The sequence below is a fragment of the Carettochelys insculpta genome, chromosome 3 (assembly GCF_033958435.1).
Source record: "Carettochelys insculpta isolate YL-2023 chromosome 3, ASM3395843v1, whole genome shotgun sequence".
In the NCBI taxonomy this organism is placed as follows: Eukaryota; Metazoa; Chordata; order Testudines; family Carettochelyidae; genus Carettochelys; species Carettochelys insculpta.
The window spans coordinates 50,398,999-50,426,918 of NC_134139.1; the positions used below are offsets into that span (position 1 = coordinate 50,398,999).

Consider the following 27,920-nt stretch of genomic DNA (forward strand, 5'->3'; position numbering starts at 1 on the left):
CCAGAGCACCAATCTTAGTCTAATGCCTTCTTACCAGGCATTAGGGCTCAGGGATACTGGAAGACAGCAGGGCTGGGAAGGTTTCCAACTAGCCTGAGAACCCCAATTAAAAGCCAGTAACTTCAACTTTAGGTTCACAATTAAGATGGAATAATACTGGCCCTTTGAAGACTCATATGCGCCAAAGTCGGCTTCCTCTCTTGCTCCTCTGGGGCATCTCTAGGTCTCTGTCCTCTTCAGCTCATTCTCTTCCCAACCCTCCACCCCACACAAACCCAACGACCTTCCCTTCTCAAAGCCCTGTAATACAGCCACAAGCATCACCAGGACTGAGCGAGAATCTCTTTGGGACTTGCTGATGCACTAGTTGGAAGGGGTCGCTGTTGGGTCACTGGCCTTTTCCATGGGGCCTGAATGCATTCCTCTTGCTCCATGCTGCTGTGGGGCTCCATGCTGTGGGGCTCCATGCTGCTGTGGGGAAGAAGAGACTGGGAGTATTAACACAGCTGTAATTTCACTCTTCGTATGTGACCACTAGATCCTCTGGCAGCTGCAGTCAGCAAAGAGATGCTCAGTCTCATCTTCAGTCGGGAACCAAAGTGGGAACACATCAAGCTCCAGGTGCTCCCAGAAGAACCAGCCTTGGGTTTGCTGCTGCTAGCTGGTAATAGCAAGGTGGTGTTACGGTGATGCCCAGAACAGCTGTAACCACCATGAGACAGAGATATGGAGACAGTGCTGTGTTGCCAGGTCCTTACGGAAGAACAAGGTCAAAGCACAGTTGCCTTTTAACAAGAGAAGCACCTATACAGGGTCTCACCCATCCATCCTCCTTCAGCCTAATCTCATTGCATGTAGGCAACAGCAGCTCTTAATTTACTCCAGGCAGGCCAGGACCCAAATCAGAAGGGAGACACTAAGTCAGGGGTCTGCAACCTCTGGCTCCAGAGCCGCATGTGGCTCTCTAAGGACTTCGTGGATCCCGACACAATAATTGCAAAGTAAAAACAAAAAAAACAAAAACTCCTGATTATTTTCAATACACAGTGAACCTCTAAAACCCCCAAAATGAACAACTGATACCTAAACAGCAAACAATATGTGATCTCTGAACACTGGATAACTCCCCCAGCATCCTCCAGGAGAGAGAAGGTTCAGGAATGAAAGTCAAGAAGAAAGTGGTACAAACACACACATAGTGAGGAAAAAGAATAGTAAAAAGTTGGTGAATGTCCTGCAGTCAATAGGTATCACATTACAACTCAGTGTGTGTGTTCTGCTCTTAAAATAAGGGCTACAAAAAGTACAGTTTGACATTATTTATTAAGAACCGTCTCGTATTCACATGCATCGGGGCTCTTGAATTATTGAGTTTTGCACTGAATTGGAAAAAATGGCTCTCCTTGCTATTTTGGTTGCTGACACCCGCACCAAGGTGACAGTAGCAGGGATGCGTGGGCCCAGGCATGGAACTGCACACTCGGACTGAAAGGTGCTGAGAGAGTTGTGGGAGAGAACAAGTGATGGAATTACAGAAGATGCAAGGAGGTCGGAACGGGCGCGTTTCTTAGCAGCGCAGCTATCTGGAGACCTAATAATGCTGCAGCAGCTCAGCACTAAGGGGCACTACCAGAGCTGAAGGGGGGCTGGGAACTGGAAGAATAGAGGGTGCGCATGAGTCAGGATTACTGACCTGCATCAAGGAAGCCTACCAGTGAGGCAGCACGATGCACTGGCAATCAGAGCAGCTGGAAAAGCGATGAACACGAAGTCACTGAGGCAGAGGTTCACCGATGGAGTTGTGGTGACCCACACTCAGAGGCAGCTTGGCAACTCTAAGCGAGCTGACCTCTAGCTGACGAGCTCTCCTCCTCCTGCTCGGATGCAGCCAGCCCTGCCAGAGCACGAGAGCCTCCACTGTCCTTTGTGTTTGCATAGAAACCATCTCCTTGACATTAGATAATGCTAACCATCCACCAGGCACAACAGAAGAGACAAAGCTATCTGCTGGCTGGCAGAACCATAATCACCTCCTCAGAGGCAGGGTTGGGGTGCCCACACCCTGGCTGTTGAGCCTCCCTACCTCCGAGCACCTGGGTGTTCTCAGCAGGCCCCCCTCCCTCCTCCCGGCTATCTGCCTACACTGACTCTATAAATGTCTTAATCAGGGGACCAGACGTCAGCTCTAAGGGCATGGAGTCAAAGATTCTTTCAGACCGACACTGGACCAAGAGAACAAAACAGCTGCCATCTGCCTGCCTCCTCCAGGGAAACAGATAGGGGCAAGAGAGAGAATGGGAACGGTGTGCCATACCTCATCAGCCCGGCTGAGGGCTCCGGGGCCGCAGAGCTCCTGGCAGGGCTCCCCACAGTGGGACTTTCCAACCCCAGCCGGGCTTCCAGCAGTGGGGCTCCCCGCCCAGGGGCTGCCCCTGGGGCTTCCCAGAGCAGGCTGCCAGCAGGGCTCCACTCTGCCCCACACAGCTGGAGCTCTCTGATCCAGCAACATCCATGGCCCTGCCAGATGGGGGGATGTTGCTGGACAAGGGAGTTTCAACCTGTACAGTCCTATGATTGCCTCAGAACAGTCAAACTCCCCTGCTCCCATAGACGCACACACACGCCGTGCTCTGAACTCCAGGTTACATCTGGCATATCATCCCGGAATGTCAGCTGGGGGTGGAGCACAGAGCGACAGGAGATTCTCCCCCACCCCGACCTCCCGCTGCCCATTGCGATAGGGCAGAATTGCAAAATGCACTTTGCAGGGGGAATCCAGGATTTCATAAATGCAGAAGCCAGAGGGTTATGAAAAGCAGGAATCAGGACACCGATCAGGCTGCTGTCATGATTTCTCACAATACTGCTCCAACCAGGAAGTGAAGCTGCTCTTGGAAATAACAGTAGCTAAGGGCCACATTTTTCAAACTCTTGGGCCTATCATTAGGCCACTCGGTCAATGGCTTGATTTTCATAGTTGAGTGACCACGACTTCTACTGAAACAACGGGAGCTGTGGAGGCTGGATTCCTGGATTTTAAGGCCAGAAGAAGGCCACTGTGCTCGGGCAGTCTGAGCGCCTGAACTCCTCAGGGCAGAGAATGCATGATGGACAGCCCTGGGGATGGAAGTCCTCCATTTAACCACAGTGCAGGACAGCACAGGTAGCAATAAGTTAGCACCGACTTTGGCAGCTGTTTGGCAGGGTCCAGCAAGCTGAAGGGCTCCGCAGGAGTTCAGAGGCATAAGCAGACTAAGCAATAGTGTAAGGCGAGATCCTGAACAGCACAAGAAGGTCCCGATAAGTTTTCTGAAGTATTGCTGCTTAGGGCCCCAAGTGGCTAGCACAGCCTCAGCAGCAGACGGCAATCGTTTTCAGTCATTAATGACCCTGACCTTGATCCAAACTGGTGATCTAGATGTGAAAAAGACTCTAGAGCCTTCTCTGCCCCAAGCCACTTCTCCTGTCTCCATTTGCCAGACAGAGGTAAGGCCCAGCTGCCAGGGGGATTTGTAAATCATCCCCATCCACAAAGTGAATGCGATGAAATCAGCTGCACGTTTACAGCTCTGCAGCTGAAGGCTCTGTGCTCAATCTGTGACAAATTCCCCTCACACGCGGGCAGACACATACACACGCAATTCCAACTGCTTCCCTGCTCCTTCATGTTACCTGTAAGTGGGGCAGGTGAGCTTTCAGCACTGCCCCACATACCAGGTTCATTCCACCTGAAACGCCAGTATTCATCAGCAGTAGAAAAAAAAAAAAAAACAGGTAATGTGGCCTGCAGCCGTGCAGAAGCTGGAAAAAAAGGCAGTAAGGGGTGGATTCTGTGAATACATCCAAAGGAGAGAATTGCCTCAAGAAGCCATGGGGCAGACGTTTCTCAGATCCTTCACATTTGGTAGGTTACCCTCCTCCCAGCTTGGTTTGCTTGTCCACTGAAGGTTTGTCTGTCCACCAAACAGTAGGCGTTCCATTTCTCCCCAAAGACACACTCCAGATGAAAACACAGGGTAATGGCTTCCTCTTGCATCTGAGGATAAGAAAACACTATACAAATAGGAATTAATTATGCCCCTAATCACCCTATGGGAGCTAGATATTATCCCCTTTCACATGCGAAGAAACTGAGGCACTGAGGGGCAGGGACTTGCCCCGAGTTTGGGCGTTCCAAATAAAAGTTGCCCCAACCCCCTAAGATCAGCAACAGCCCCAGCCTCTCTGGCACATGCACAATCCTAATTGAAATGCATGCGGCTGGCAAGGACGCTGCCTGAGGACAATGATCAAGCGACAGCTGGGACAGGCTATTCACTGTGCCTGCACAGGCCAGGCTATTTCAGCCCAATTAAAAGGAAGAACAGAAAAGATTGTCTAGGCTAATTTTTTTAAATCCTTTGCATAAGCAAAGAAAGAGTTCACTGACCGCATCGTGCCAGCTCCAAGTTGGCAGATACAATGTGGCAAGTAGGCATGGCAGAGAATGGAGCTGCCACTTGTCCAACCTCATTGCTACGGCACAAGGATGCACCATCACACTGTGATGTAATGCTGAGAAAGGACAGCCAGGCACCTGCCCAGAATGATTTGCTTTTGCAACTCCACCTCTTTGGGGCTGATGAAAGGTGGTGGACTGAGAGGCCAGAACAGAGTCCTCTGGTTACCTATAGGACCCATACGGTGTGGGGAGCAGCAGGGCATGCTTTCCCCTATACACAGTGTCCCCTAAATATGTTTGAGTCCTGACACAGGGGCACCATGCCTCCATCAGGGAGAGAGCAATTCAGATTCAATGTCTATTACTTGTGCCACTGTCACACCTAGGGTCTCCTCCACCTTGGCCCAGGGCCCTGTTGTGCTAGACATCATATAAACACAGAACAAAAAGACACTGCCTGCCCCAAAACACTTATTCAACTGGTTGTTGTCCTCTCTCCAGAGACTGCCAGAGATAGGGCCAATTGTGTCAATTTCTTTGGACACTGGGAACAGGCCTGGGACTCTTCTCACAGAAACCCAAGTGACTTCCTGGACCCACTCTGTGCCATTATTGAACTGAGATTGGGTTTGAGGTGGAGGTAAAGGGCACAGCACTCCACCTCTGCCGTAAGCCACACATTCACCACTCCACCAAAATAAACAGGCATCTTCTTGCTCGTTGCCACATCTTAGCCGCGTCTACACGTGCACGCTACTTCGAAGTAGCGGCACTAACTTCGAAACAGCGCCCGTCACGGCTACACGCGTCGGGCGCTATTTCGAAGTTAACTTCGACGTTAGGCGGCGAGACGTCGAAGTCGCTAACCCCATGAGGGGATAGGAATAGCGCCCTACTTCGACGTTCAACGTCGAGGTAGGGACCGTGTAGTCGTTGCGCATCCCGCAACGTCGAAATTGCCGGGTCCTCCATGGCGGCCATCAGCTGAGGGGTTGAGAGACGATCTCTCCAGCCCCTCAACTCAATGGTGGCCGCGTGGAGAAGCCCCTTAAAGGTCCCCTCCCCCTCCCTTCCTGTGCAGGAAGCTGAGGGATCGTGCAGGCGGCAGCCCACACACGCGGCGAGCCTGCACAACCCTCAGCCACCCACACAGCTGCGATGGCTGCCCGGCAGCCCCCCCAGCGCCCCCAGGGGACCCCCCCAAGGGGAGCCAGGGCAGCCAGCCCAGCCAGGCGGGCAGCCAGGCTGGCAAGCGGCAGCGGGGCCCCTCCTGGACGGAGGCCGAGCTGGGGGACCTGCTGGGGCTCTGGAGCGAGGAGGAGGTGCTCCAGGTAATGGGGAGCAAGAGGCGGAACGCGGATGCGTTCGCTCGGCTGGCCGCCGGCCTGGCTGCCCGGGGTCACCCTGCCCGCACTCCTGACCATGTCAGGAGTAAGGTGAAGGAGCTGCGGCAGGGTTACTCCCGGGCCCGGGATGCGGCCGGCCGATCTGGGGCCGCCCCCGTCACTTGCCCCTTTTACAGGGAGCTCAGGGACATCCTGGGCCCCCAGCACACCTCCTCCCCTCCGGCCACCCTTGACACCTCGGCTGACGAGCCCCAGCAGGCCCTGCAGCCGGAGTCCGCCCCGGAGGTAAGCCCCGCACCCCGGGGGCCCCCCCCGGAGCCCACCCCCGGGACATCGCAGCCGGAGGAGGAGGAGGAGGAGGAGGGGGCGGGGCTCCTCCTCTGCAGAATCCGGGCTGCAGATCCTCCTCCTGCCATCCCGGAGCAGCAGCAGGGCCTCCGCCCCCCGGGGATCTCCGGACCGTGGGAGTGGACCGACAGGTAGGTAACCCCCTCTGGTGTACACCCCTGGGCTTGAGGGGCGGGGGGTAATAGATGTGTCCAGGGCCCCCCACATGCTCACATGGCCATGGCCCCAAGGACAGCAGGGCCATGGCCCTCACAGCACTGCATCCATCAGCCCCTGCTCCCCCCCACCCCGCATGACAGTGCCATGCCCCATCCCCGGGCCAGGGGGGAGCGGAACCTCGAGGGGCCCCCAGGAGGAGGGGGTGGGACACCCCGCAGCAGCAGCATGTGATGGAGTGGGGGGAGTGCAAAAGGGAGACTCAGGCTACATATGAGCAACAAGAGCCGAATAGCTCCCGGGGCAAAGGAGGATCCTGGGGCTACAGCTGGCAGGTGACACCTCTGCCCTGAACAAAGAGGAGGGAGGAGCCGAGCTGGCTTGGAATTGTGGCGGGGAGGGCAGGGCCCACAGGTAGAGGCTAGGGGAAGGGAGAGCTGGAAGGCAGCCAGCCTGAGGAGGGGGAAAGCTGCATCCCAGAGGGGCCCCCCTTGGGGTCTTCTCCCCACGACGGGTTGGAAGGACTGTCTCTTCTGACAGCTGGTGCTGTCACTCCTGGGAGAAACTGGGCATCTGTGGCCTAAGAAACCTCTCCTGCTCTCAGACCCTGCGGGGTGAAGTGAGAGTCGCTCCCACCAGGGGACGGGGTGCAGGGCAGGGGGACCCCTGAACCCCATCCATCACAGCAGCATCTCCCGGGGACGGGGAACCTGCAGCACAGGGCTGGGGGGACAAAGGCCACGGCTCGGGGCTCACACTAACACCTGTCTTCATTCTTCTTCCCCCCCCCGCCCTGTGTCCCGCACCTGCACCATCAGAAAGAGCGGAAGAGAGCGCCGGCGAGGCCTCAGTGGTCCCAGAGAGCCCTCCGGGACCCTTGCTCCAGGCCAGCCCCTCGGCCGAGGACCGACCAGCCCCACGGCGGGCTAGACGGCGGACCCCGCACCACCACCACCCAATGGCGACGGACCCCCAGCTGCGGGCCATCCACCAACGGCAGCTGGAGGTCGCGGAGCAGCAGCTGCAGCTGCAGGAGCGGGCGCTGGCCTGGCGCCAGGAGGCATGGGGGGCCTACATGGAGACTTTTAACCGCCTGGTGGACTACCTGGCCCCCCATGCCGCGCCGGCCGCCGCAGTGCCCGCCCTGCCTGCTCCACCAGCCCTACCACCAGCTGCTCCGCCCGTCGCCGTCCCGTCTGCCGTCGCCCCGCCACCCACCGCCGAGGGCTGGAGCGCTGAGGGACCCCTGGAGCCACCTGAGACTCGCCAGGCATCCTATCTTCTGGTCCGGCCTGCCCCCAGCCAGCCCCGGACAGGGCTGTGACCGCGGCGGGGCTCCCGGCTGACCACGCCCAGTGCCGGGCTATAGGGGCAAGGGGCCCGGGACGTGGCCCCCCCCCTTGTATATAGTTTACAGTTATTATTTGGTGCCCCCCGTTTGCCCCGTGCCCCCCATGTAAATAGTTCTCCCCTTTATCCTCCCTGGTTTTCTTTTTATTCATGAGGACACTTGCTTCTTAGTATTGTTTTATTTTTGTACATATTAGTTTGTTTCCACGTTTGTATATAGTTTGATCTTGTTTCATATATTTACAGTTAAAAAAAAAAAGTTCTGAAAGAAAAAGAAGTTTAAGTTCAGCCACAAGTGCGTGCTGTCATTTGTCCAGGAAAAGTGGGAGGGGGGTGCGGTGGGGTGCTCCATGGTGTGGGCATTGGGGCAGGAGTGTGGTGGAGGAAGGGGCAGGCAGTGGGGGGCCTGGCAGAGTTCACCCCGCGGCCTCATCATTGAAGTGGGCCCACAGGGCCTCCCAGAGCCGGGTCCCTTCGGGGTCCACCTGCCGACTGGGGGCAGCAGGTGGCTGCACGTCTGCCCTGCTGGCCTCCGCAGCCCAGCCCTGGAAAAAGGTCTCCCCTTGCTCTCCACCAAATTGTGCAGGGCGCAGCAGGCACCCACAATCTGGGGGATGTTGTTGGGGCCTGCATCCAGGCGGGTCAGGAGACATCTCCAGCGTCCCTTGAGGCGGCCAAATGAGCGCTCCACCACCTGGCGTGTGTGGTTCAGGCGCTCGTTGAAGCGCTCCTGGCTAGCAGAGAGATGGCCCATGTAGGGGTGCATGAGCCACGGCCGGAGGGGGTATGCCGCATCTGCGATGACGCAGAAGGGCATGGTGGTGTCCCCCAGAGGGATCTCCCGCTGCGGGATGTAGGTCCCTGCCTCCAGCCGGCGGCACAGGCCCGAGTTCCGGAAAATCCGGGCGTCGTGGGTGCTGCCAGGCCAGCCCACATAAATGTCCTGGAAACGTCCCCGGCTGTCCACCAAGGCCTGGAGGACGACAGAATGGTAGCCCTTGCGATTCAGGTATCGTCCTCCACTGTGATGCGGGGCGCGGATGGGGATGTGAGTCCCATCCAGAGCCCCGAAGCAGTTGGGGAAGCCCAGGGTGGCAAAGGCCGCGATGGTGGCATCTGGGTCCCCCAGCCTCACGAGCCTGTGCAGGAGCATGGCGTTGATGGCACGCGCAACCTGCAGAGAAAGCACATGGGAGAGCACCAATGAGGGGTGAGCAGGGTGTGCGTGGCCCTGCCCTGCCCTGCCCTGCCCTCCTCTGCCCGGGCCCCCTTGCCCTCCCCTCCCCTCCTCTGCCCGGGCCCCCCTCCCCTGCCCTGCCCTCCCCCCGTGGGTTCTCTTACCTCCATGAGGACAGCCCCGACGGTGGCCTTGCCGACACCAAACTGCTGTCCCACGGATCGGTAGCTGTCGGGAGTGGCCAGCTTCCAGACAGCGATGCCGACCCGTTTCTGCACTGTGAGGGCACGCCGCATGGCCGTGTCCTGGTGCCTGAGTGCGGGGGTGAGCCACTGGCACAGCTCCATAAATGTCTGCCGGCTCATCCTGAAGTTCCTGAGCCAGCGGTCGTCGTCCCACTCCCCAAGCACCAGCCGCTCCCACCAGTCGGTGCTGGTGGGGTAGCTCCACAGCCGCCGGCGTGTGAGGCGGCGGGGGGGGCGGGGTGCTGCAGGGTTAGGGGTTGAGCCCTGCTGCCCTGGGGGCAGCTCCTCCTCCGGTGTAGCCAGGAGGTGCTCAGCTGCCTCCCGCATGGCATGGAGCAGGGCAAGCCCTGCTCCTGCCGGGAGGGCTGGGTGGACCTCTGGCTGCTGCTGCTGCCGCTGCTGCTGGGGGTCCATGACTGCGGCGCCCGGGGTCTGTGTGCCTATGGCTCCTCAGACCGCGTGCTGTGCAGGCTGAGTGTGTCTGGGAGGGGCCCTTTAAGGGAGCGGCTAGCTGTTGCCCCGGAAGCGCTAGTCCGCCCTGTGACCCTGTCTGCACCTGTGCCTGGCATCCCTATTTCGATGTGTGCTACTTTGGCGTGTAGACGTTCCCTCACTGCACCTATTTCGATGTTGGGCTGCGCAACGTCGAAGTTGAACATTGACATTGCCGGCCCTGGAGGATGTGTAGACGCTATTCATCGAAATAGCCTATTTCGATGTCACTACTTCGAAATTAGGTATTTCGATGTAGCATGCATGTGTAGACGTAGCCCTTGACTCCCTGCCTGAGTCCTACCTACCCCTCGGGCCGCACAGACCCAGTGCGGGCAGGGGGACAAGAAGTCAGCCTATTTTCATCCTTGCCTCAAACAAAAGCATTATGCAGCTACACTCTGCTGGCTGAATTTGTACTAGTAAAGATAACAAACAAGGCAGAAGGAACAGCTTGATGTTCAAATCTCAAGAGGCGTATGCAATTCCTGGCCATTTTTATAATTACTCATTTGTATTACAATAGTATCCAGAGGCCAGGGCTTCTCTGCACCAACTGCTGTACAAGCATATGATAACGGTTTCTGCCTTGAACAGTACATGAACTAAAAAGTCAAGACAAAGAAAAGCCTATTAGCTGATTCCCATTTTATGGAGGGGGGAACTGAGGCACTGGGAAATTAGGTGACTTGCCCAAAGCCAAACAGGAAGAGAAAGAGTTGAAATCAGGTCTCTCTGGGCCACATGTCCTAATCACAAGACCATTAACGTACTTGAAGCAAAGGTCTGGTCTACACTCAAAATTCAGGTCAAAATGGATACAGCACTCAGGGACAGGAAAAATAAATACCCTTGAGCACAGGAGCTATGTAGACCTAAACTTCAGTGTAGATGCAGTTAGGCTGATGGAAGAATGATTCTATTGGCCTAGGTCAGTGGTGGGCAACCTGCAGCCTAATCAGGGTAATCCACTGGTGGGCTGCAAGATGGTTTATTTACCTTAAGCATCAGCAGCCACAGCCCCCTGCAGCTCCCAATGACCACGGCTCACCATTCCCAGCCTATGGGAGCTGCAGGAAGAGGCAGTCAGTACACCCCTGAGACCCATGCCACTTCCCCCATCCCCACTGGCCAGTGCTTTCAGATTAGTCATCAGAACACAGGGGAATTACTCTGAACTTGGGTCTTGTCCTGCAGAACTGTGCACAAGTACCTATCAATGAGGACATAAATTAGAAGCCAAACAGCCCTTCCAGGCTGTGATCATGAAGCTCAAGTCAGAAGCGTTTGGTCCACATATGGTCAATATTTTTAAAAAGGAAAGGAAAAATATTTCAAAATTTGTTTCACAAGTTACGATATACCTACCCATTTTTAATCACCCCATACAGCCTCACACAGACACATTACTTTTTAAATCTATACCATTACCAACATTTCTCATTTACCAAAACCTAGGTTTTCTGAAGATGAAAAGTGTCAATAACACTCAATCAAAATTTCTTTGAAAAAAGAGTTACGATATATTTTATAAATACCAACTTGCAAAATGTCTAATTAAAAAAAAAACAAAAACCCTTTTTATTCAAAGTATTTCCAGCCTACTCTTCTTTTCCAGTTTCCACACTGATCTGTGCAAGGAGGAGCTGCTGTGAAAAAGGTCTGTCGGGTGGCCCTTTCCATTCCAGCAAGACATACCTGCATACAGGAAGTACGAGGAAGAAGCCCATTTCTGCAAGATTATCCAGTTAAATTCACGAAAAAACTTGGCCGTTTGGGAAGCTAAACCCTTTACCAACACGTAATCATGGTACGAGGCGGGCAGGCAGATTGGGGGGGATGAGGGTAGTTACCCCCAAGCCCGGCTTTTCAAAAGGGCCCAGAGCTCTGGCCAGTGCTACTTTGGCCCCTTTGAAGTACTGCAGCAGTGCTGCTCCAGCTACTTGCGACTGTGAGGGAGCAGGATGGGGCACCCAGCACCATAGTCTGGGTGGCGCTGAGAGCTGACTGCCCTTGGCCTAACCCTTCCTCTCTTGGCCTCACCCCTTCCAGGGGTGGAGAAATGCCTCCCCTCCCACTTTGCCCTGGGGCCTGAAGCGACTGTCAATCCTGCTGCGTGGTGCATTACATAGGGATCTTGGGAAGAACCAATTCACCTAACCGGAAATTAATGATGTGTGTCAAGTGCCAAGAAAAGGTCCCACCTCCTGAAACCAACACATTTTACCGAGCACTGGCTCTCTGCTCCCTTACCGCTCACCTCTAGCTATGCAGGACCCAGATCTGTTCTCTCTGCACAACTAAAACATCTGTAGGCACCACTGGATGTTTTGGGTGCTCCGAGCCCTCTGAATGTTCTGTCATTAATTGCTTGTTGAGCAAGACAGAAAAGAGGGTGGATGGGAGCAATGCAAGGACAATCACGAGGCTGGGCATTATGCATTCACAAAGCACATGATGCCTGCTGTGATAGGAAGGGACAGCTATTGTATCGGGGTAATAATATCTTGGAGACAATGGAAAAAGGACCCTTTGTTTTTGTTTCTTGAGATAAAGAATAAATTAGATCGCTCTCTCTTGTTGGGACCCTCACACAAGTCAAAAAGGGGCCTTACTAACAAAAGCTAAATGTCACACATCAAGCTAAAAAACAGCAGGGAAAGTCAGTGTTAAAGGCCTGAAGGCAGGAAACTCTGAATTAAAGTAGAGGCTCTGTCCTTAACCCCTTGTCCCTCTACTGCGGTCACCAGCTGTCTTGGAGCATAAGACACCCATTTTCCACCTGGTGGGATTTTAAAACTTGACACTATATCAGGGCAGGAAAAAAAAAAAGCAAATAATAAGATGAGAGTTGAAATACATAACACTGGAATCTAGTGAAAGGGGCAAATCAAACAGGCATGAAACAGACCAACCAATCCTACCAGCACATCTATTCAGCCCAGAAATACCAGGTTTATTTATACTCAATAAGAGTCAGTGCAAGATCTGTATGTCTTGACCATGCTCAGATGCAGCATTGTGAACTCAGAAGGAATGCCATTTCAGTTAACAGTAAAACCGATAACAGTCAGCAAAAAGTAGACTCAAGAATTCAAGTATTTAGAAAGGGACCCAACATTGTCTGGCTTACAGAATCTCAATGTAGTTTTACAATGTGACTTAAAATAATAGGAGGCTACCAACAATCCTGTCTGCAAAGAACTGCATGTTGTGAAGCAACCCGAGACTTGGAAACAATAGACATAACTCCACTGAAGTCAGCCAATTTGAATCTGGCTCTCTACACAGTGGTGAATAGGCTGCATCACCATAGTCCACTTAATGGATGGAAATCAAAACAGCTCAGTTGTGTCTCAGAGTCAATAAAGTTAATGGAGCCCTCTCCTCAAGCCAAGTCCTAGATGGCCTCAGATCTAAAATTCTAGGAAGGAGGAGAAGACGGGTGGAGTGCTAATGCAACCGGAGATATCCTCACATGAAGTTAAGCAATGTATGGAGTTACCAACCCTACCTCAGCACCAACCAGGCCTCCATTTACCCTTAGCTTGCAGTGCTTTCTTCTCAAGTTAGAAGAATGGCCATACTGAGTCAGATCAATGGTCTGTCTAGGCTATCTTCCCACAATGGCCAGTGCCAGGTGCTTCAAAGAGAATAAATACAACAGGGCAATCAGGTTATCTATCCCCTATCATCCAATCCTAGCAGCTGACAATCAGAGACCTAGGGACATCCAGAACAAGGGGTTGCCTCTGTTACCATCCTGGCTAATAGCCATCGATGGCCCTAGCCTCTATGAAAACTAATTTTGTTTTGAATCCAGCTATACTTTCAGCCTTCACAACATCCCCTGAGCAACAAGTGCCACAGCATGTCTGTGCACTGGGTGCAGAAGTACTTTCTTTTGTTCATTTTTAACCTGCTGCCTATTAACTTTATAGAGTGAACCCTGGTTCTTGTGTTATGTGAAGGGGTAAATAAAACTTCTTTATTCACTTTCTCTACATCACTCCTGATTTTACAGACCTTCATCACGTCTTAGTTGTCTTTTTTCTAAGCTAAACAGACCTAGCCTTAAATCTCCCCTCTGATGAAAGCTCTTTCATATCCTTAACCATTTTTGTTGCCCTTCTCTGTACCTCTCATTTCTAATGTATCATTATTGAGATGGGATGCCCAGAAATTCATCCAGTATTACAATTTTTTTGAGATGGGGCAACAAGTATTCCAGGTGTGGGCCTAACATGGATTTATAGAGGCATTATGATATTTACTGTCTTGTTATTTATCCCTTCCCTAATGGTTCCTAACAGTCTTAATTTTTTGACTGCTACTGCCCAGTGAGCAAATATTTTCAAAAGAACCATCCATGGTGACTCCAACCTCTCTAATTTAGACCCCATTATTTTGTATGCTTAGGTGGGATTATGTTTCCAATTTGCATTACTTTGCATTTATCAACATGGAATTTCATCTACCATTTTGTTGCTTACTCACATTGTTCTGTGAGATCACTTTGTAACTCTTCATGGTCTGCTTTGGATTTAACAATCTTGAGAAATTTTGCATTACCTGCAAACTCTGTCATCTCATGGTTTACCACCTTTTTCCATATCATCTATTAATATGTTGAAATACTCTGTTCCCAATATAGATCACTGGGAGACAACTATTTATCACTATTTACTTCTCTCCATTCTGAAAACTGACCATTTATTCATAACCCAGCATTTCCCGTCTTTCATCCAGTTACCAATCCATCAAAGGACTTTCTGTCTTGTGCTATGACTGCTTACTTTGCTTAAAAGCCTTTGGTGAGTGACCTGGTCAAAGGTTTTTCTGAAAGACTTAATACACTATAACTTATATTTGTTGACCCCCTCAGAGAATTCTAACAGATTGTGAGGCACGATTTCCTTTTACAAAAGCCTCTCCATGTTTTCCCAACAAATCATGTTCACTTGCGTGTCCAATAACTGTTTTTTACTGCCGTTTCAACCAGTTTGCCTGGCACCAAAGTTGGGCTTATCATCCTATAATTGCCAGGATTGCCTCTGCAGCCCTCTCCTAAAAAGTAGCATCACATTTGCTATCATCTAGTCAACGATTACAGAAGCTGATTTAAGTTACAGCTTACATATCACAGTTAGTATGTCTTCAATTTCAAATTCTGAGTTTGTTCAGAACTCTTGGATGACTGTCATCTGGTCCTGGTGACACTGATGTTTATCAATGTGTTTCAAAATCTTCTCTATCAACACCTTAATCTTAAACAGTTCCTCAGCTTTGTCACCTAAAAAGATGGCTTCTGTGCAGAACTTTCCCTTATACCTTTGCAGTGCAGATCAATGCAAAGAACTTATTTACCTTCTCTGCAATGGCCTTGTCTTCTTTAAATGCTCCTACAGCATCCGAATCATCTAGTGGCTGCTGTAACTGTTTGGTAGGCTTCATGCATCTGATGTACTGAAAATGATTTTTGCTTAGATTTTGAGCCTTTTGCTAGTTGCTCTGCAAATTCTTTTTTGGCTTGCGTAATTATGTTTTTATGCTTGACTTGCCAAAGTTTATACTCCTTTCTAACTTCCTCAGTAAGATTTGACTTCCAAATTTTAAAGGAAGCCTTTTTTACATCTAATTACTTCTTTTACTCTTTGTTTAACCACAGTGGCACTTTTTTGGGCTTCTTACTAGTCTTCTTAATTCACAGTATACAGAAATTTGAGCCTCTGTTATCGTGGTTTTTAAAAACATTTCCATACGGCTAACGCTGTTGTGACTTTTTTAGTCACTATTGTGACTTTTTGAAAAAAATATTTCCAATTAACTAGCCTCCTCATTTTTGCACAGTGCCTCTTGCCGAAGTTAAGTGTTGCTGGGGGCCATGTTTGCTATCCGCCCTCCACCCCATCCCACAAAAAATGTTAAATTTAATTATATTATGGCTGCTATTCCTGAGAGATTCAGCTATAACCTCTTCTTGGCCCAGGCCCATGTGCTCCATTTAGGGCTATATCAGGAATTGCCTCTCCCCCAGTGAATTGCTGACTCTCGTGTGTGAAGTTCAGCCTTACCTGCTGCATTTTTTCCAGGTCAAGGCTGGGTCTGCTGACCTTGTCCCCGTAGCCTTGCCGGTGTCTCTTACAAGGCATGACTTGCTCAAAACCAGCTCCAACACTCGTAAAGATCAGAGGCCTGGAGGTTGGGTTCCGCACCAGGGGCTGGAGTCTCCTAGGAGGGGAGGCACTGAACAGCACTGGGCTGGGGCTAGCATGCAGACCATCGGCTTGTTCCACTACGGGCCGGAATGACATGCCACACAAGTTCTTCACTTCCTCGTCACTGGAGGAGGTGTTGTTGCTGTCACCACAGCAGGAAAGCCTGCTGACCTGCGACCACTTCCGCTTCTCAGTAGCAAACTCTCGGTTGATGCGCTCCAACTCCTCTTCCGAGCTGTGGCGATCCACGCTGGCATGGAAAAGGGCCCGGACCTTACAGCATTGATTCTCCTGGTTCTGGAGCTGATTGGTTGCAAGAGGGGTCAATGTGCAATTCCGTCTTCTCTCTGAGGGAAGGAGGAGAAATATGAGTAGTGGGGCACATCTGAATCACACCTGCTATATAGATGGGACTATTAGCTTCTGGTCTTGCCTCTTTGCTCCTCCAAATAAGCATTACCATTGTTTGATAGCATATAGCTGAAAGTCCAAGGATCATGACTCATCTTCAAGCTGATTCACTGAACCTGAGAACTTCACACACATTAGCCATTTCTGCTGAAATTTCCCATTGTTAACCACAGGGATTTCAATGGGAATCACTGGTTGGGCAGACTCGCCAATCTGACCTAGAGGTTAAACGTTCGCGCTTATCCCTTGGTCAACTTCTATTCTAGTCCAGTGCGAGATACACCCTGGTCTCTTAAAGTGGTTCTTGGAATTTCCAGCAATTACCCAGGCAACATGGTTTAGCAGAACTTATGGTTTGTTTATTTTAGCAGCGTGATGGTATTTAAACAGGAAGTAACATACAAACTGAATGGTGTTACTTTACAGTTAATATCTGATTACAAATCAATGAGTTTACTTCACTATTCTAACACAGTTCACTTAACTAACGGCACTTATGGTTTATATCTATGCTACCTACTACCTCTTCAGAGTTCTCAGAGTTGACACCCACCCTAATCCACAGTTGGTGAAGGAGACAGTAGTAAGTAAGAGTAGAGAGACTTTACAGATTTAGAGAGATTGGTACTAAGAACAGATATAGAGATAAAACAAAGGTTCTCATGAGTGCATGAGTCTGTCCTGCTTGAGGCATTAAACACACTCTTCAGTGTCAGACCCACACTTTCACCATGCATAGCAAGGTGTTATATGGGCCATTCTGCCTCTCTGCACTTAAACAGTGACTCTAAATTAAGCTTCCATCTTCCTGGAATTTCTGAAATACCCAGAATTGATCAATGACATTAATTTTGTGGTCTCCCCTTTGACTATACCCCTATGAGCAAGGTATGATATCAGTCCTTATGGGTGAAGGCACAAAAGCACCACAAAACAACATTACCTGACTTTTAATTAGACCTTTTAGTCAACAGGGCAGGGGGCTGCTGTTGCTATCACACCTTTCTGGCCTTAGCCGTGTGTATAGGTTTGAACACAAGTAAGGCAGAAAACTGATGCAAATATAGCTATTCATCAATACATACTAGTTTGGCCTTAACCTCTCCTATAAATGAGGAAAGGACAAAAAAAATCCCTTTGCAAAAAGCCCCTTCTTGCAGACTTTTCCTGCAGATTACTTGTGGTTACTGCTAAAGTGAACAGAAAGATAGGCCTCCCCTTTGACCTTAACTCATTAACCTATGATGGCTGCACAAGCTATATGGGATTAATATATATAAAAGCATAAGCTTTAATCAAACTAAAAACACTCCTATAAGCTAGCAGGATACAGCATCTACCTTTGATCAGTTTCCAAGAACAAGGCTAAGGAAAAATACATTTGTTTTGCCTATGTTCTGGCAACCTCTTCTTTGAGGAGCTCTACTGCCTTCACAGAGCAGGGTATTAAAATTTGGCAGGGGCCAGGAACTTGCATTTCATCATCCCCATAAAAATCCACCCAAATTCGGCCAATTTATAAACAAAAAAAAAAAAGACAATTCACAGAAGCTCAAGGGAGGCTTGCTAGAGTTTTGCAGCTAAATACTCTGAGGAGTCCATCTGCACTGCACCTGCTTCAGCAGACTCTCCCTGCATTCACAGCAGCTTTGAGCTGCTGTGGACCATACCGTGGAGTTCTGGCGACGACCTCCCCCCTGCCCCCTTGAACTCGGACAGTGTGGAGGAGGAAGCAGTTTGTTCAAATGCACAGAGGCCACAAGCCACACCCCAGAGGTGGGGAGCAGAGAGAAGCAAGGACAAGGATTCTGGGAGAAGGAAGGAAGTGGAGACTGGGACCATTTGGGCAAAAGCACCAGGAACTGCTGGGAAAAGAAAATTGCAATGGTAGGGCAAGAAGACTGATACAAGAAGCCGGTGGAAGGAAAAGACCGGCGAGGGAAATGGGCTGGGAGAGAGGTGGACTGAAAATGGAATATGGAGGAGTGAGACTAAGGCTGCGACTATACCACCATTCTCCTGTCGGAGGTGCCATGGTAATAAGGCAATTTGAAGCAGGCTAATGTGCCTATTCAGTGCCTCATTAGCATAATGGTGGCCACACAAACTGACTTCGAATTGCAGATTGACAGTGAAGATGGGGGAAGCTTTGAAATAAGTGCCCCACTTCGACATTCCCTTACTCCCACAGAACTAGTTTGGAGTGAATGTCGAAGTGGGGCGCTTATTTCGTAGCTGCCCCCATCTACAATGTCAATCTGCAATTCAAAGTCTGTTCACGCGGCTGCCAATATGCTAATTAAGTGCTGCATATGCACATTAGTGCTTTATTAGCTTGCTTTGAATTGCCTGATTACCATGGCACCTCCGACAGAATGGTGGTGTAGCAGCAGCCTAAGACTTCCTGGGTAAGCAGACACGGACAGAGCTGAGAAGCCTGAGAAATAGCTAGAGGGACTATGTGAGGAAAAGGGGGTGGGACAAGGTGCTGGGGCAGGGAAGGGACAGGACTGGAACAGCGACAGGTTGGAGTATGTAGGGAAGGAAGGGTCAAGTTTGGGACAGAAGAACCTGGAATGCCCTCTAGAACTTGAAATGCAACCCAAGATTCCTGAACATCACATATATTCTTATTCTGTCAGCAAATATGCGTGAAACCCTCTGGCAACATTCCCTGCAATCGGAGCACTTTGGTGGCCATCAGGAGAAATTCAAATGCCACCCTCCTGAGTAGCAGAGCACCCACAGCTGGCAGCATGTGTTTCCACAGGAGGTGCACCTTTGTAAATGCCTCGGTGCACAAGATTAATTCTGCACATGGATGGAAAAAAATTAGAGGAAACACTGGCCAATCGTCTCATCTCCCTCTCGTACTGATCCACGGAGAGGGTGGCAACCTGCTCCTGCTATCCATTATTTTATTAGCTCAAATGGCAATGGTCTCAAAGGTAGATCTAAAGGTCCTGCCCTTCTGCTAACCTAAATGGATGTCAATATGATGCCACATGATAGAAATTTGTTATTTTTAGGGTTTTTTTTAATGAAATGGCACCCTCAAAACAAATTAAATTAAAATAATTCTATTGCGGGTTGCAAAAAATCAAGCACTCAACTCCAGGAAGTGCCAGAAGTAAGGTTATGCTTCTTTATATTGTCCCCTTTTGCGTATGCGTTGTGAGTTGGTACTGCATGACTGTCTACTATTTTTTTCACAGGACTCTGCCTCGTCTTGTGCACAAGATGGGCAATGCTCTGGGGAGAATTCATAGTTGAAGAAAGAAGAGACTGTGGCCTGTACAAATCCTGCCTCATTTGTGGAGCGCAAGAGTGGCTAAAACTCACCTCAGATGAAATCGGGTGTATAGAGATTGAGGTACGAGATTATGCAAAGAAAATGAGTGAACTCGTGATGAAGGTAGTTGAATGCTCTCCTAGAGAACTGGGTTCTACCCCTGCTTTTGCCAGAGTTCATATACAGAGGGAGCAAATTGCTTAAACTGAACTTTTCACAGGTGGTCATGAATTAGGTGTTCCTTATTTTCTGGATGACTGATTTGAAAACCTAGATCTGATCTGCAGAAGTGAATATTCTGCTCATCTGCAATTGAAGTCAAAGGGAGCTGTGCTTTGGACACAGAAGATGTTATATAAAGATAAGTGCTCTGATAAAAGCAGAACTTGTGTATCTCAAATGGGACACAGGTGTGCTGGGGAAATAAATTCATTCATCTTTGTGATGCACTCCCATACTGTAGTGATGAGCACCACAGAACTACCCATGAGGAGGAAACTAATCACTGTGTCTTCACAGCAGTTTGAATGGTATGTAGCAAATAAGGGACACTCAACATAGATGAGAAAACAAAATACTGAAGAGCTGCTCATTCAGCAAGCATTGTACATCTGTGCACCCAGTGAGCCAAATGTGCTGTGGAAAGAAAACCTGTGCGCACTCATGTAATTAAAAACTGACTCTCGCTGTATACCTCGAAGGGGACTGTTATAAGGTGGCAAAGGCAATCTACTTCTGGCGCTTCCTAATTTTTGAGAGCGAGACTTTGCAACGTGAATTGTGTTTTCCTTTAATTTTGTGTGCGTGCGTGCGTGCATGCACATGCAACATGATCTACTATACTTTTGAGTTTGTCTGTCTGCCCATCTGTTCTGTTCAAGAACTCCTCCTAAACGGTGAGAGCTTCAGTATACGTCTTCTTATCAAAACTTAAAGCAAGGCCAGGGTTTGGTTGTGCCAGGAAAATGGAATGTGCCTGGAATGAGAATTGTCTCTCATAAAACCATACAAAAAAGAGAAAGACTCACCAGACAGGTGACAGGGACTGGCCGGGGCTTGCCCCACGTATTCTGGGACTGCCCCAGCTTTAAGCCTCCCACCCGCCAGGTGCCTTTTAGGGAGAAAGGGCAGAAGGGCTCCAGCTGCTCCCATCCCAGTTTGTATGGGGACACTGCTGGCTGTTTCCCCTCCTCAGGGAGCCGGGGAAGTGCAAAGTTGGCTGCATTCCTCGCTCTGGCTGGGGAGCACAGGGGGAAGACAAACCCAGACCTGCCCAAGTCACAGGACATGCAGCCCTTTTCTGCTGTGCCTGCTAGAGCTGCAGCTGTCATGGAGAGGTGCTTCTGACCTGGTCCAAAGCTGCTGCAGTGAAAGAGCACCAGGGTAGACCTCTCTCCCTGGGGCAGCCTGCATACTGAACCCTTCAGACCCAGCTGCTCCCCACAGCAAGGACTTAAATGAAGCATATATATTTTCATTTTATTTTCCAAAAACCAAAAATTAATCGAGTTAAGGACACAAGCAACACCAGGTACATTTTCCAGGAGTAAATAAAAACAAGGTCTGTTGTCTGAAACTTATGAAGAGACAGCATTCTCCAGTAGGCGGGGATCTGGACTGTGAGCCAGAAGACTGGTTCTAAACTCTGCCATTGAGCTGCCCTGAAACCTCCACCTCCCAGAGCTAAGGGCAGGGAACCCACAAGGGGAGGTTCATGATACTGACATTTCTTAGGGCTTGTCTACACAGGGACACTCTGGATAATTAAACTGAATTAACCAAAGCGGTGAAGCTAAGTGCATGAACTAGGGGTGTAAAATCCCATTTAATTAATTAACTGGTTAAATGACTAAAATGGGGGGCAGGGACAGTGTGGCAGCTGGGACTATTGCAGACCAGGGCTGCTGTGGACAGGCAGCAGAGCACCTACCCACAATGCTCCCAGGACTACTGTGTACCAGGGCTGCTCTGACCAGGCTGGAACACTCCCACCTACCCACGCCCTGCATCACCAAGGACCAGGGCTGCTGCAGCCGGGCTGCAGAACCCGCACCCACAGTGCTCCCAGGCCTGCCACAGATGAGGGCTGCTCTGGCCACACTGGACTGCTCTCTGCTCACAGTGGGCCCTGCAGGGCCGCAGAAGCCCCCCTTGGTTAACTGTAACCAGTAAGCCTCACTTGTTTAGGGTGAGGCTTATTAGTTAACTATTAGCATCCCTAGCATGAACCCTACCGCATGGACAATCTCCTTCAGAAATCAAGGGAAATTAGTTCACTTGCTTAACTCCCTTTAAGGGAGGATTAAGAGCTTGTCCACGCTGGAAATCCTACTGTACGACCACTGCAACTGCACTGCTGCAGCACTTCACAGGGAAAGGTTCTCCCACTGCTAACTCACCTCCCTGAGAGGTGGTAGGTAGGTCACCAGAAGCACTGTGTCTAAACTGGGGGCTAGGTCAGCTTAATTACCCCAGTGAGGGGTGAGGATATTTCACACCTCACATGAGTTAATTTTTGTATGTCAAGCAGGCCTAAGCTAAGGCAAAGCAAGGCCTGGGCTACACTTACCACTTAGCTCAACAGAGCTACATTGGTTAGGGTGTAAAAAACCTCACATCTGAGTCCCATGGCTATGCTAACCTAACCTAACCGCCCTTCCCCAGGCACAGCTCTCTCAGCAGAAGAAAGCTTCTCTCTACCTAGCTACCGCTGCTCACAGAGGCGATGCTCCTGCATTGACAGAAAAATCCCTCCCCCTCAGTCCTGCGCCTACACTATGGGGTGATGGCAACAGAGCTAGGCCAGCACTGTCTCTGTATTGTAGACGTGCCTTAAGACCATTTTATTTTACAAGGGCCTGTCATGTCAACAGGAAAACGTACACACCTGTGTGGCATAGCTATGCCAACCTAACCCCCAAGTAAACGTGCCTGGGACAGGTGCCAGAAAACCCCGTCACCGTAGGAAGCATCTACGCTCCAGCCTGACAGCTCTGTAGCTGTGCCGCTGTGACCCACCGCGCAGTTAATGCAGGTTAACATTCAGGAGAGCAGCTGAGTAGAGAAGACCCACGTGAACAGCTTGGAGAACTGCAGCCTTGGTCCTGCAAACACTTGTACAATTTCATTGATGTGAGCAGTCCCATTGACTTCCAGGGTGCTCCAATTTACCCTGGGGGCTGAGCAGGTCTATGCATGGCCTCAGAGCACGCAGAGTACAAGGCTGGCTACAAGCAACTTAAGCAGCATAGCTGAAATTAGTCCCATTGTGTATTTATACATAGGATCCTTCTTAAGTTCACCATTCTCCTGATATGCTTAAGAGCTGCTGTTTACAACCTTGCTTATTCCAACAGCCCCACAGGGCCTCCTGAGCAAAGGTTGCCAAGCGAAGGAGGATGGGCATGGAGATGGGACCATAAACAAAGTCTCCACTAGGGAAATACAGGCGGGATGACAGCACTGGCTGTGGTGCAGGAAGGATAAGGCAGGTCTCTCTCATGGAAGAGGTGAAAGGCAAAACGCACTTCCATCACGGCAGCCCTGATTTGTGCGCTCGACTCCCTTGTCCCTTTACCTCTGTCGATCTGAGCAAGCTCCTGGTTCTCTCCCTCAGAGTCGTCGCTGTCTTCCTCATCACTTGGGGGGTAGGAGATCTAGGCCACGAGTTAGAAAGGAGAAATGTCATCGTTGGTATTAAACGTCTGCTGCCCACTCCAATTCTCCAACCTCTCCCACTCAGACCCTGCAGCCGCCCCTCTCCATGAACCATGCGCCATACCACCACACAGACACAATACATAAACATCCTCCTCCTCAACCTCAAACTCCACCCTCGCTCACATGTACCCAGCCAGCTAAACCGAGTACAAACACACACTGCCTGCTTCCACCTCACATCCCCAGCCTGTCCCTGCAACACAAAAATCCATTCCGACAAGTGCTGAATCTTCCAGATGTGTTTGGAACAGACATTTCATCTTGTTGACAATCCCAAGTACACCTGAATTTGGCCAACCAATGCACCCAAACCAAAAATCCCTATCCAAGCACCTAGCTGCATGGGAGTTATGGGCTGGTTTGGACTTTTTTTTCTTTTTTTTTTTAAATCTAAATGGGGCTGTCTTGGCCTATTCCCAAGAGGGACTGAAGCAGGGCCCTGGATTAAAATTTTGCAGCTCGGGTTCATCTCTAGACAGAACACCTCTGACACTGCTGAACATCCTACCTGTACCTGGCTAAACTGACCTATTATACTGCCACATATGCTGCTATTCCTATGGAGACTGTGCAGGCAATGCTACTGAACGTAGCACACAAAGCAGTTACCCAACACCCAGCTATCCTAGGATCCCATCTCTGCCAGTTGTGTGAGGGAGACAGAGAAGATATTTCCTTTAGAAAAATGGTTTCCCAAACGGGGGGGGGGGTGTGAAGAAATTCCAGGAGGGGCACAGCCCATCATTCCCCGCCCCCCACCCAAGAAAGACCTGGCCTTTGCTTCTGGCTCTCAGCCCCTGCCATTTTACATGAGGGACCCAGCGCAGCCACTATAAAAAGCAGGCAGCCAGCAAAGACCCATATGGAGCTAGCTGCCTCCTGCAAAGGTGAATGAGTGTGGGTTGGAGGGGGAGGAGTAGGATGGGGTTAGATGGAAGGGGTGGAGGTGCTTGGCTCAGGGGTGGGGGATGGAGATGGGGTAAGGAGTGGGGAGCTGGTGGTGTCTGGCTTTGTGGGAGAGGAAGGGCTCAGACAGGTGGCTCACAGGGCTCAGGCAGGCGGTTCGCAGGTCTTGGGCAGCTGGCCCCAGCATTGCGGGGCTCGGGTGGCTCAGGCTGCTGGGCAGCTGGAGCGGCTGGCCCTGGCAGCGTGGGCAGCTCGAATGGCTGGCCCTGGCAGCATGGGCAGCTCGGACGGCTGGCCCACAGGGCTCAGGCAGCTGGTGGGCAGGCGGCTGGCCCCAGCAGCATGGGGCTCAGGCAGCTGGCAGGCAGCTGGCCTAGGGCTTAGGCAGACAGCTCTGGCAGCACACGTTTCAGGCGGATGGGTGGCTGGCGTGGGCAACTCTGGCGGCTGGCCAGCTGGGGCTGTACCAGGCACCCACAAGGGGCTAAGTAAAACTATTTGTGCTTATTTTTAATTTTAAATAACATTTTATATCAAGTTTTTGTGTTTAATTACAAATTGATTTTTTTGTTAAAAGAGGGGCTGGATGATGGTAAAGAGGTGGGGGGTGTGATAGTTTCTCAAAAATCAAAGGGGGGGGTGTGATGCCAAAAAGTTTGGGAACCCCTGCTTCAGAAGCTTTGAATATGTTTGCTTTTAAATGTCACAGCAATCCAAGGGGAATACGCACATCATGCCGATACACATCCATCCTTTTATGCTCTACTGGTCCTCAGGAAATATCATCAAAGTGGCACAACCTAAGAGCTGCATGCAGGGACTGACAGCGAAGGACAAAATTCACTTCACCGAGGCCACATGTGGAAGAAACAAATAGGAGGAGTGGAGAAGCTCTAGAGCTGGCACTGAAGACAGGCACAGGAACTGCATCTACCTAACAGCCATCCCGCAGTTCCATGGATGTGGACATTGTCAAGGCTTCTCTTGTGCCCTCTTCCATTTGCTTCTCACCTTCTAATATTTGCAATGGCCTGCTAGAAACTGGAAAATATTTTCCTTCATCTCTGGTTTGATTGCTTCCCAATCCTATGTGTCAAACCACGCCCGAGGGAGCCAGATTTTCCTGAGCCTGGCACACTGCTGAAATCAATGCCATTGCTTGCTTCACCACAACAGCTAACATTTTATTGTGCACCTGCACAGATACACACACAAAGCCACTTAATAAGGACATTTTGCACTAAGAAGAGGTGCCAAGTTAACAGCTGGGGATTATCAAGTCCTCCATTTGTCCAGAGCTGGTACAATATTATTATTATTTGCATTTTAGCAGTGCTTAGAGGCTCCAACTGAGACTGAAGGCCCATTGTGAGATAAGCCCACTGAGTTTTTGTATAGCTTATCTTCAGTGCAGACTAAACTCACGTTGTAACTCTGTTACTGCCCCTACCTTGAGTTCTGTCCATACACACTGAACTCCACTGTGGTGGTGGTGGTGGTGGTGGTGGTGGTGGTAATTCAAGCTCACTGGCCTGGCAAGAAGGATAAGCTAAAACCTGTCAGTTGCTAACACAACCTTTATGCTGTACAGAAGCAGGCTAGCTTGTTGAGCACTGCTATTCCTCCAGTGCCTTCCCACAATTCCCCATGTGCCCAGACAGGGCAGACAAGTTCTGCCACAATTCCTAGGGAAAGAATACATAGAGTGGCTTAGCTTTCTGCAGTGCTAAGCATGGGGCATGATCTCAGAAGTCTTAGCATGCTATACACCATGGCAGCTGAAGTGTCATTTCACAGTGTAACTGCTCTCTCTCGCGCTGAGTAACTCAGATGGAGATAACTGGATTTTATGCTGCAGTGAAGGCTTTTCCAGCTAGACATTCCCTGGCCCCAAAGAGCATACTCTGCTTTCAGCAAGGATTACAATGGAAAAACTGAGCTTCCGGCAGTAATACCGCAGAAGTGCCCATCCTCTTGTATGGCCAGTCGTGTGCCTATGTGGACAGAGGTGGCTTCTAGTATTGGTATAACTATTCAGCTTACTGAGACAGTCAAGTTTTTAACACTAAAGACAACAAGCTATGCTCTGTTCTGTCTCAAATAGCATTCACAAAGCCACAAGCGGAAGGTCTAATTCCAGTATCCCAGCAATTAGAGATGGAAAACACCAACCAAGACATTCTCTCTTCCCACCCCATCCCCCCAGCGAATACACAACCCAACATATCTTACCAGTAGGGCACTTCATCCGATACTCAGCCTAGGTTTTTCCAGGTCACATCCAAGACTTCTGCTCCCACTTTGCATCTTTCACCTTACAAACATCTGTAGACAAATACTATGCACCTCCAAAGCCAAGCTACACCTGCATTTAGCACTTCCACTTTCTCTTTTTATTAATAAACCTGTTCACACCTTAAATCATATCTTGGTTTTCAGTTCTGCTGTTCTAAAACATGAGTGCAGCTAAAAGGCACCAGACTAGCAGCTCAGGAAACAGAGGTCCTCCATTCATCTCCAGAAGTGATACCGCACAGACAAGCAGCAGTGAAGCATCCCCTGCACCATGCCCAAGAAATGTGCCTCAACCTCAACAGATGGGCTGCTTTCATGTTTTTGAATATTTTTCCACATAGAAAACAATTAGCCTGTGCAATGCATTGCCACCAGACAGTGCCAAGACCAAGAGGTTAGCAAAAGTGAAAAAGGGGGCGTTGGACATTTATAAGGACAAGAATTTCCAGTATTACAGTAAAATTTACACAGACCTTTTACATTCATGTTTCAGGGCACACGCAATCTCTAAATCAGAGGTCAGCAACCCTTGCCATGCCTGTCAAGAGTGGCATGTGAGCTGATTTTCATTGGCATGCAAGGTGGGAGATCAGCCCCACACTTCCTCCTCCTCCAGGCAGACAGGGAGCTTGCTGAAAGCCATCTGATGAAGTGAGTCTTTGCCCACAAAAGCTTATGCTCCAATAAATCTGTTAGTCTACACAGTGCCGCAGGACTTCTCGTTGTTTTTACTGATACAGACTAACACGGCTACCCCTCTCACGGGGTACTGCCAGTGGATTAACAAAAGCCCAGCTATTACTACCAACCACCACCTAACCAGCAAAGATCTGCATCTTAATTCATGTAATAATGAGCTGTTGTAACTATTAGGGACTTCATAAAGTATCACTGGCACTTAGACCCTACATAGAGGTCAAAAGGTCAAATTTTGGCACTCTGCCTTGGAAATGTTGCTGACCCCTGCTCTAAACAGTAGAGAACAGATTCTCTTCCCCGGCTCCTCCTGACCTTTACCCATAGTACTTTGCTCTCCTAGGTACTCCCTTATACACAATATGAGCCACATGCCCCTACCCTTCAATGACCCATACTTTTTATTATTTAACCTCTGTCCAAACAATCCTTCACATTATGTGGCAGAATCCATCAATGAGTTGTCTGCACCACAAACACAACGGTGATTCTGAGGTGATGGAAAACCTCGTATGTGCCAAAAAGGTCAATTATCCCTTTTCCCCACTTCAGTCACTACACAACAAATGGCGTTTGCCTGTGTGTGTGAAACTAGTGAGAATGGGGGAGTCTCTAAATCACATACTCAAACCCTCAGTGTTTCCAAGATCACGGGGTGGTGTGTGACGCCAGATGTGTACACAAAGTCTGTGTGTGTACGGCAGTTTGTCGGTACACACCTGTGACGGTGAAAGTCAGTACATCTGGGAGTGCGTCTCGGTGCAAGAATAGAGGTCTGGCTGTTGTGTGGGAACACGAGCGTTGGGGAGTGAGAGCAAAGATATGTG

At 50.1% G+C, this 27,920-nt stretch overlaps 1 protein-coding gene across 4 annotated transcripts in view; it reads right to left on the reverse strand.

The window, feature by feature from the left end:
* The window catches only part of LOC142010272 (uncharacterized), an 80,182-nt gene that overhangs the window by 38,880 nt on the left and 13,382 nt on the right, over positions 1 to 27,920 (reverse strand). For all 4 annotated transcript variants that reach the window (XR_012644751.1, XR_012644750.1, XM_074988572.1 and 1 more), the window contains exons 2-3: positions 23,054 to 23,132; positions 15,630 to 16,120 (exon numbers count right to left, since the gene is read on the reverse strand). Coding sequence is in view for 2 of the 4 variants with exons in the window: in XM_074988572.1 (XP_074844673.1) it covers positions 15,630 to 16,120; positions 23,054 to 23,132 (570 nt within the window). In the remaining 2 variants the exon portion in view is untranslated. The remainder of the gene's footprint in view (positions 1 to 15,629; positions 16,121 to 23,053; positions 23,133 to 27,920) is intronic.